Source organism: Polyodon spathula, chromosome 2 (assembly GCF_017654505.1).
Source record: "Polyodon spathula isolate WHYD16114869_AA chromosome 2, ASM1765450v1, whole genome shotgun sequence".
Lineage (NCBI taxonomy): Eukaryota > Metazoa > Chordata > Actinopteri > Acipenseriformes > Polyodontidae > Polyodon > Polyodon spathula.
In genome coordinates this window covers 45,977,060-45,988,149 of record NC_054535.1, presented here as the reverse complement: position 1 = coordinate 45,988,149, position 11,090 = coordinate 45,977,060, and the positions used below count along the sequence as shown (strand labels likewise).

Below are 11,090 nucleotides of genomic sequence, written 5' to 3'. Positions count from 1 at the left end.
TGTAATGTAAATGTGCCAATACTTTTGTCATGAATAAATATTTGAAACTGCTTACATTGTTTTTTCAAACTACCAGAAATTGTGTATTTTGGTGTTTGTCATATTAATTAGTGGCTGGGGGGGGGGGGGGGGGGGGGGGGGGGGGGGGGGGGGGGGGGGGGGGGGGGGGGGGGGACTGGGGGGGGGGGGGGGGGGGGGGGGTAGCCTGTGGGTTTGATACAAACAGGACTACATCCTCCAGAATGCCTTGGGGTTCGGAATTGGAGCCAGTAGGGGAAACACCTGGCTCTACTGAAATGAGGGACATCTGCCTGTGGTTAAGCATGCAGGTATATAAGGAGGTCAAAATGTGTTTGCACTCTGTGTGAAGCCTGTCGGACCCTTGTGGAGCCTGGGTATAACCTGTCTTGGTAGACTTGAACAAAGGTATTGTGTGTAATAGGTACTGTGTACAGTAACTTGTTGTAGTAACAGGTGGTTTTGGTGCCCGGTAAATGGCTTAGCTGTCTGGTTGATAGCTAAGACTGTGAAAAGTTTAGTTACCACTCCTTGCTGGAGTTAGGCTTTTGTCCAATTGTAAGTAACTGCAGCAGCAGTTGTGATACATAGTTCACCCCCTAGTCTCTGTAAGTCACTTTGAATAAAAGTGGCTGCTAAATTACTAATTAATAATAATAATAATAATAATATTAATAATAATTCAGAAATCATTCAATTCTTGTGATTACTGGTGTCCATTGCATTGTCAGTATGCACCTGGTTAAAACAGGACACTTTTGATGGTGGAGGGTTTCAGGGACTGGCTTTAGTTGCATTGCCATATTATTGGTAAGCTTGAAATAAGTTTGTGAGGATGTTTTTTTTTTTTTCAAAAAGTAATCTTTATTTTACATTTGGCCCACCAGGGAGCCAGGGGACACAAGACCACATTCAACCATTATAACAATCATATGAACCATCCATAATACACAACATATAACACCAAATAAACCTTATGCCAGATCTTTGTTCTTAACACATAACAGGACAAAAGTGTCTAAAACAAAACAAGATAACTATACTTTTTATTAGATAATTTGGCAGTAATTTGAAAAGGGCCTATTTAAATCACGGTCCCCAACTTATTCCTTAGTGATTTTTTTTACCAAATTCTCCCGCAGTTTACCAAGAGTATGCTCTATTTATTTAAAAGAAATCACAGTACTGTTTAAACAGGTCCTCCAAAGGTATTGGTAAATGTGGGGTTCACTATGTCACTTTGGCATGGGCATGCTCATGTTACTACCTGCAGCAGCAGGAGGTTAACAAATATAAAAAAATACTTTTGTTTTTCAGAATGTTTTTAGACTGATAACATTGACATTTCAAGGCAGGATTGCACATGAGGCCATGCACCTCCCCAGACATCAACCTGTGGCCCCTATATATAAGCTTACTCTACAGGAGTGTTTATTTAAGTAATCAAAGTAGCCAATACTGTTTGATTTCCTTTTTTGTTTAAAAGAAGTGGGCATAACAGGTCAGAACAACTGCCAACAAAATTATTTTGTCTACAATAGTATAAAAAAAGCATGAAGCTGTATTATCTAAACTAGCAAATGAATTAAAAAAATCAAAAATGTCACTTTGTTTTTCCATCATATATAATATGCATTTGTCATGATTTCCATTGTTCATTTATGTACATTTCTAATTTGTTTAAACCATAAGTCTGCAGTCAATGCATCAATCACTAGCTTCTCTAGTGCAGAACTATATATTTGCTGACATGTGGAAGATAATACACTTTTTAAAGGGAAACTATCATATTTAAACATAATATGTTTAAAACATTCTTTGTGCAAAGCATATTATATGTAAATAATGTAATGTTGGCATAGTACATCTTAAGCTTTATTATTGAAACCACTGAAATATATTATTCATTTGAGTACAGACAAAATCATATTTTTGCATAGGTATTTTTATAATTGATGACAGCATTGTCATAATCATCACTTTCACCAACGTCACCATTGTCACCTCCTTTGTCATAATCTCCATCTTTTTCATTGTCTCCCCCATTGTCATACTCCCCCTCTACTCCATTGTCTCCCTCATTGTCAGTGTTCTGTCCATTAGTTTTCTCACTATTGTCACCAGTATCTTCAGCATTATAATCTCCAGTTTTGTAATAGTGCTCATTTCTAGTGCCATCGGTATCTCCCCCATTATTATAGTAAACACTATTTTCAGCATTAGCCTCCCATTCATTTTCACTGTTGCCAGCTTCTTCAATGTCAACACCAGTGTCTCCATTTTCAGCAATTTCATTACCACTGGCATCATATCCATTGTCACCACTGTCAACAGCTCCATTTTCCCCGTTGTCTCCATGGTCCCCATTAACCTGTGAATATGTCACAAAAATTTAATGCTCACTCTTCATCACATACACACACACACACAATATATAAATTCCATCAAACATTGGGGTTGATTAAAAGCAGAATTATTCTGTTTTTTTAACCTACTCAGACCCTTTGCTCTCTAAATGTCCTGGTATCCCTGAATAGATTATTGTTCCATCTTCGAATACACATAACACACTTTATTGTTCAATCCAATCTAAAATAAACAAAAAACGATGGCAGAGATAACAACATTTTCTAAGCAAGAGGTCTGAATATGGGTAATAAATACTCCCACCCACAGTCAAACAATCGTGATTGTATACAAGTAGTATGTAAACACAATCAACGTGTGTCATCTAGAAAGAGATTTGTGATAATAAATAGCAGAATAAGGTAAAACAAACAAAAGACCAAATTGAACATATGAAACATAAAGCGCATAGTGGGTTAAACATTCAGTCTAACCAGTGTGGGTGAGACGGTTCGTAATTCACTTATTTATGTTCTATCTTTGGCGCCATCCTCTGCCAATTATGTATGCTCTGTGTCTAATTATCACTGGCTAAGAGAAGGTTTATTATTCCACTGCAATGGATTATATGCATTGTGGTAATACAGTAGAACCTCAGAGTTCTACCGAACCCCCACTTTCAACCGGAATGTAACCATTCGTACAAAGCAACAGATAGCCACTTTTATAAGCAGGAGACTGGTCATGAAGAAGGTAAAGAATACAAATGTATCCAGACAGGTGAGACAGATTTTGGAGCAAGTATGATCAATTTCTTTTCAATCCAAAGGAGGCTGAATGACTGAGCAAACTGCATGAATGCATTTTGTTTAAAATAAAATAAAAACAACTACATGTACCCACATTTTCCTTGATGTTTAAATCTGTGTTTTTGCTAGTTACAATTTCAATGGCAACCTAAATGGAATATTTTTTTTTCCATTTATGGTGCCAGTTTAAAGACTTCAGAACAATAACAATATGAGTATGGCTTACTGTGCTGTATAGCTGGTGTACATATTTAAATAACATGCTTGTTGTTAGACTGCTAAAACTGACACCAAACATGACTTCTAAGAAATGAGTGAGACTTGAAATGACTATGGTAGGCTATTCCAACCACATTCTTACTGTATGTATAACATGAAAATGTGTCCTAAACTTATAAACTGTTATGTCCTCCTGTCCTACTCTCTGTGCTATATTTGAAGAAGTGACTTGGGTAAACTTAGCAGTAGTTTTCTGTGTTAGTTGCATGTTGAAGAATAACTTTTACATGGCATACCATGAAAATGTATGTATATGTTTGATCTGATTTGTTTGAAATAATGTAGTCTTTATTTTCTGATTGTACACGGCCTGTATTAAATGTGTACATTTACCTGCAAACCACTTTTTTCAGACACTTCCTCCTCATTGCCAGTTCCGTCTTCTCCATTGCCATCATTCCCATTTCCATTTTCCTCAGCTTCATTTCCACCATTTTCATCAGCTTCATTTCCACCATTTTCATCAGCTTCATTTCCACCATTTTCATCAGCTTCATTGACAGGTTCCTCTGCATCGCCATTACTTTCATCTGATTCATCCGAGTTACTGGAGTCACTCTGGGGAAACCAATCAAAGAATATTTTTTTTTTTTTTTTATTTTTTGGCACTAGTCATAAAACTTGGAAGAGCTTGCAAGGTTTTCAGGAAATCTATGGTATCATTACTACAAGTGGCACTGGCTCCAAAGAGTAAATAGCTCGCGCTGCAGCCTTAAATAAATCAAGTTTGCCATTCATTAATAGATGTAAATTGTAAATTTGAAAAACAATCATGATTGTTTTCATATTTTTGTATCCTCATGTCCTAGAACATCAAACCAATTATCTCCCCATCATTTGTAATATTATAGCACCCCCTACAAAAAGCTTAAACACAGTAGGAGGAAGTAAAGTATTTTGGTAGCATTCCTTCTTTATAAAAATGGCCCAAAATACTTTTGCATGACAATAATAATAATAATAATAATAATAATAATAATAATAATAATAATAATAATAATAATACATCATCTGAGGTATCTCCATTCTCCTCTAAAGAGTCATCACTTTCCTGAAAAAATAAAAACAACACATAAAATCATCATCCTTGCCCCTAAATAACAGGCTTATGCGACCTAACTGAAAAATCCTCCCGGTACACTGAATCATTAACCAAAAGTCAATTCTCCATCTTAAGACTCCCTTAAAATGATTCCTTTTACATATTGTTTTGACTGCAGTACTGTATTTACAAGACCATAAACAAAGTTTGCACATGGTATTAATAGGTTTTACTAGTCGATTACTCAGTCGATAGTCGATATGCCTTTTATCTTAGAAAACTTTGTCCAGGTTGTTAGGTTTCTTTTTATTATTATTGGTCACAAGCGTGGTCTGTTTGGCATCATCACAAATTGTATTGTTACCACACTCGTCAAAGAAGCAGGTCTTGCTGTGCAGTAACATTACTGGGAACCGTTCATTCAATAGCAATATTTGTATATGCCTTTTGATAACTGTGTCAGACTTTTGAAATTGGTAATTTTTAAAGAAATATATATATATTTCATGCACTGTATGGATAAGGACCTCACCTCTTTTTCTGTATTTTCTTTTGCCTACATAAAAAAAGAATAAGTATTAGGGGGGCAAAGTAATTTCCTGCTATTACCAGCCAGAGTTAAGTTTGTATACAGTGTTTTTTCTTTTTTTTTTACAAAAATAAAACTCATTGGCACCCTCTGGTGGCAAATTGATAACTTAAGATTTTGCAATAGGTTCAGAAAAAAAAAAAGTCATACCATATTTAAAAAAAAAATTTATGCCTTTGCATTATGTTCCACCTGATTAGGCAGAATGTAGAAGACAACACTGACCCTGTTCTTTTTTTGCAGGTGTGGTCTTTGCCAATTTCAGTTGCAGGTTTGTTATTCCTTTAAAAGCAACAGGATGATTTCCAAATGATAAGACATTGTGATGTATAATGATCTGCTTATTCTCGTGAAATAAAAAATACAGTAATCATACCTCTTGTTCCTCTGAACTGGCAGACCGAATTTTCCGATGCCTGTGCAACTACAATAAAGAAGATAAAACAACAACAATGTAATCTAACAAAAAAAAAAAAAAAAAAAACCCACACCTGTCCTATTGGTATTCATTTGAGCTGTTGATCCTGCATTGATAATATTGAACAAATAAACATACTTACCGGGAATGCAAAGGCTGCTACCAAGAAACAGATTAACAGAAGTGCAATCTTCATCATTTAAAAGGTTCTGGAACAGATTTAAAAAGTGACACATTGGATATTAAACAGTTTTGAAATTACAATGTATTTCTAAGATTCATTAAAAAAGGGTGGAGATACATGTATACAAAATGTGATAATAACTGTCTGTTTAAGATGTACAGCCATACTATACTCTACCTGTGGATGGCAGTATATTATACTACATCATTCTTTAACAAAATAAAATGTGTAGCCTTTATTAACAATTATAATAAATGTATTATATGTAATTATATTTAAGTAACAAATGTGAGTCATGGTCATATTTTCTAAAACAATCTGGTTATCGTTTCTGAAAACTAACCCTAATTCAGTTAGTTTACTGAGAATGGCACTTTTCTGTGTTTAAGTGCCTTAGAACAAATAATCAAATACCAATATTCTGTTATGTCTTACCTCCTCTTGTCCTTGTCCTTAAAGTTGTACCCTTGAAAAAAAAAAAAGAAATGCGTAAATATACTATAGTAAAGTATTTTAGGTTAATTTCAAGTTCTCAAACTCCCAACTAAGCAGGGTGCAACTTAAATAGTGGCCAGAATATATTCAACCAATCAGTACACAGGAAAGGAATTCTAAGTGCCACCATAATTTTAAAAAGGACTGCACACCCACATGATGGAAAACACATTCAGAGGTCTATTTCACACGAGAAAGTCCTTGTGGTTACCGGCGAGACAACTGTCGGTTTAATTGAAGAGCTTTAAGGCAGGCTTTCTAAATTTAATTTTATATAGATATGTCTATTTAAGGGAATGTTTTGTTTAATGACCACTAACATTACATGATGTTAAAAGTACACTATATTGGGTTACATGTTATTCATTATTATTATATATTCCTGATTTTATATACTGATTTATATATATATATATATATATATATATATATATATATATATATATATATATATATATATATATATATATCAGTTAATAATACAGTATTCTGTACTATTTATATAAAAAAATAATGGCACAACATTTTAGTACCTAAGTAAGTTATACATCAATTATATAGGGCATACCGGCCAGTTGACTGGTCTGCAATACAGACTTTACAATAGTCTGAAAAAAAAAGCAAAACATAATAAATAGTTTCCCCTTTCTTCTACAACTACTGTATTTAACCATCCTGGATCCACTAACTCAGTCAAGGGAGACATTCACACAGGTTTTTATAACCTGCAGATAAACTGTCAAATCAGGAGACTGCTGAATATTGATAATGTAATAGTATAATGAAGCTGTGTTTAGACTAGACTGAAGCAGAATACAGAGTATTGGTTACTGTAATAGAATGAAGCTTTGCTTAAACTAGACTGAAGCAGATTGCTAAGTACTGATTAATATAATACTAGAATAAAGCTGTATGAAATAAATTAGACTAGACTGAAGCAGTACACACACACACACATTCAGATGTTCCTTGTAATTGCGTTGTAATCGCACAGTACCTGAAAGGATTTAAACATGTGTATAAAATTGAGAGTTTATTGGACTGTAGCCGATAAACCAGGAGTTTGGTGAAGACTGGTGCAAAAGCAACGCAGGTATCGTGTTCACTTAGAGTGAATCAGAGAGGTCGGCCTTGTCTTGTTTTTTTTTGTATTTCTAATTTAATTAGTTGTGTGCACTGAGAAAATGCAGAGTTCTGAGAGAACACAACTGGAAGCCACAGCATTGATTCTGCTTCTTTATTATTATTATTTGTATTATTATTATTATTATTATTATTATTATTATTATTATTATTATTATTTTTACAAGAATCCAAAATGTGTTTCTTCCTCAGTTAAATGTTTTCACATATGGGACCAGCCTTTCTTTTTCACACTTTTTTGCCTTGAAGTTTTCTAAAATGTTTATAAGAACCACAACCGGCTAGAAGCATGCATTTCTTTCCCTGCTATCACCCTGTAAACTGCCAACAAGACACTACTTAATGCATAAAGTCAAACACAAGTCTTTGCAATCTGTTTAATCACATTCAACACATGTCTGGTCTTTAATACAGCTTTGGTATATATGGCAAAAACCTGTGAACAGAGAACCGAGAAGCCTCATAGAAACCCCTCTGTAAGTCAAGTTTTATTGATCTTTTCATTGAAGAGCACTATTCTTAGCTGACTGCAAACAAAAACAGGTGGCGTCTCAGACTTCAATGGCAGAAGCAGCTTTCTCTGAAATTTCTTTGCACCCCCTCTCCCTGCATTAAATATACACTTGCAGTAGCCTACTTACAGTATAGACTATGTACTGCAGATTACACATTATATATATATAAACAATAGTGCAAAAGTGAATGTATCAAAATGACACAGACCTGTTCCGTTACCATTAGTGAGAACCCTGAGCTTGAAGATCCTTTACAAACTTTGAGATGTCTGGCGTTATATTTGTAACAGCAAGTCAAAAATCACTGTGCACATCTAGTCTGTTACAAGCTTTGGTTTTGATGCTCACCAGTGTACTGAATGCAGTCTCTGACAGGTATATGGTTACAAGAGGGAGAAGGATTCTAGTGGTTGCATGCAAAGTTAATTTGGGAGCAAAATATTTGCTCTCTTAGCAAGCCAGAATTTTCGGTAGCCATACTCCTGAAAGTATCATTTGCATAGAGAATTTTCTTGGAGATCTATAAGTTCATCTTCACAATTCAGGTACACCACTTCCTTCTATTTTTTAAAAAAGGTCCAACATCCATATATCTTTAGAAAAGTCTTCCAGTCTGAGAACCTTGATTTGAGTTCCTTTTGAAGTGCTTTTATGTGGTTGATAGACATCACAAGGAGATCCACGTGTTGTTTGCCCTGAAGTTCTTTTGTTAACAAAGGAAACTGAGTAAGGTCTCATTTCTCAAGTTTGGGAATTAGTAAGTCCAGTTTTTGAATAAAAGCATCATTTGCTTCCTTGCATTGCAATATGTTTGTTTCAGCCCTTTGTAACCTTTGATTTGTTTCATTGAAAAGACAAAATGTCTACTTGGTACGCAGTTTTAATTAGAAACTTTTCAGTTAGCTGAGTCAATCAAGCAGATTAATGTAGTTCTAAAAACTTTTTGCCCTTTTCTTTGAGTTCAACAAAACAAACTAACACTTTCCCACATGAAAGCCATCGAACTTCGTTGTGAAATATGAGCATTTGGTGAGCTTCATCTTCACACATCTCAGCAAAGAGTTGATTGGTAAGTGACCGACCTTTAATATAGTTTTAACTACAGTGCTCAGCATTTCATTGAGGTCCTCACACAGATTTTTACCTGATAGTGCCTGCCGATGAAACATGCAATGAAATATTACGCAGTTAGGAGCTTTCTGTTTTAAGCGACTATTGAATCCCTTAATTTTTCCCATCATAGTGGCTGCCCCATCAGAACAACATGCAAGAAAGTTTTCACATGACAGGTTGTACGCTGTAAAGTAACGGTCAACTTCATGAAAAATATCCTCACCTATAATTGTGGTGTTAAGATTTGTAGACATTAAGATATCCTGCTTTAGTTCAGCTTTGTTGATTTACTGCACATACACGAACAGGACCACCTCATCTGCCACTGTGTTTGTTTCATCCAACTGGATAGCAAATTGTGTCATCTATAATTTTTGTACGAGTGTTGTCTCGCAGTTTACGGCCATTTTGTTTATCCTGTCTTTCGCTGTATTGTCTAATACTGGAATCATTTTAATCTTATTTGCCATTTGCAGTCCACTCATTTTCTCGATTATTTGAATACAGGCTGGTTTGATCAGCTCTTCGTTGATAGTGTGTGGTTTTTTTGTTTTTGCAATTAAAAGTAAATAGCAAAAAGAAGCTTCTGTGGCCTTCGCTCCCTACTTTTTCAAAAGCAGCCTTTATACTAATTGCTTTGTTTGCAATTGCAATTTCTTTCTTTCTTAAAAAGTAGTTATGATCTTTACTTACAGATTCCGGGTGTTTGGTTTCCTGGTGTCTTTTTAATTTGCTCAGCTTCATGCTGTTATTTTCAAGTATTTTACCACAGATAACACATTGAGGCTGTGTTTTGTCAGTAAATCCTTCCATAAACCCTTGGCTTGTGTTTTTCAGACACAATAAAAGCGGATCGAACTTGCATCAAAAACACAAACCAAGTTAGTAAAAACAATTGGGGCAACCTTGCAGAGATGATGAGCTTTTGATTGGCATAAAAAAACACAATAGGTTACTTAGACAGCTAGTGTATGATTAATGATAAGACCACACACTTGATAGTTGGCACACTGCTATACACTATGATTCTCTCATTAAAATTCCATTATAGATAGTGTCCAGTAAAAATGAACTGTTTCAGTGCCACATTTTTTTAACCTCTGGCCATATCAAGAATACACAACAATTACATGTGCATGCTCTTTATATGTTTTGCCAATTATATACCGTGAAAAATCTAAATCATTCAGTTTGCTAATTTGTTATACTTATTTTAATACGGTTCATAGGACAACACTATTAGTTCTACTTATTGGTCACTTTAGCAGCAGAATCTCCATCCAGTGAAAACCTTCTTTCCATCCATGGTCTTTTCCAGAGCTTACTGCTGACCATTAACTACCCTAAACTACAGTATTTAGATCTTTGGCATGAAGATGACTCATCAACATCATCTCAACCCTTCAATAAGTGGAAGTTCTGGTGCTGACACAAACATTGCTTGAACTTAAAAGGATTATATGGATAATATTGCAATCACTGATTCTACATTAGGTCAGTGAAGGTTTTTTTTTTTAGTATACATGTGTGCATGTGTGTTATTATTTCTTTTTAAGGAGCTGTCTTTCAAAATAACATCTAATTAAAGTTGTTTTGAGTGGGCTTTAATTGATACTTAAAAATGGGCAAATAAAGTGAAAAACTGCTTAATGATGGAACAATCAGGCTACAGGCATACCCTGCGGATTAAGTTAGTACCTCTTTAGAGACAGTTTTGTTGTCTTGAATCAAAATGCTCAATATTTATTTATGTATGTTTTTATATAGTGTAGCGCAGTTCAGGGGGTGTGTAGCTGGGGATCTCTAATTACTCTAATTCACCTGCACTCCCGCTGTCTAATGTTTTCGTTGTCCTCCTCCTCCCCTCCACTACTTTTTCGCACATGTCTTTCGCATTGGTCCCTCTGGCGGGCAAGTGATCTCACTTCACCGACCTCAGAGCGAACCCACTTCCACATTATCCTATCGCAGTGCAAGCGCTTATCTTAACTCACCTAGAGAGGTTCTGTTCTGTCCATTCCTCTCTTCGGGACATGGCCGCTTTATGCTTCCAGTGCTCAAGTCCCATACTAACCTGCATGCTTTCTCGTTACTTCAGGTCCCGGGCAGCGCAGAGTCTCGGCCGGTCAATTACGGGGT

The 11,090-nt window shown here is 35.4% G+C and overlaps 1 protein-coding gene across 1 annotated transcript; it reads right to left on the bottom strand.

The window, feature by feature from the left end:
• Window positions 1-918: 918 nt before the first annotated feature.
• LOC121328021 (N66 matrix protein-like) lies at window positions 919-5,712 on the bottom strand. Its single transcript, XM_041272457.1, has 6 exons — window positions 5,644-5,712; window positions 5,460-5,507; window positions 5,027-5,050; window positions 4,459-4,503; window positions 3,786-4,010; window positions 919-2,389 (listed from the first exon to the last, which is right to left on the bottom strand). Exons 1-6 carry the CDS (start codon window positions 5,698-5,700, stop codon window positions 1,943-1,945), a joined length of 846 nt encoding a protein of 281 aa, XP_041128391.1. The 5' UTR covers window positions 5,701-5,712; the 3' UTR covers window positions 919-1,942.
• Window positions 5,713-11,090: the final 5,378 nt, after the last annotated feature.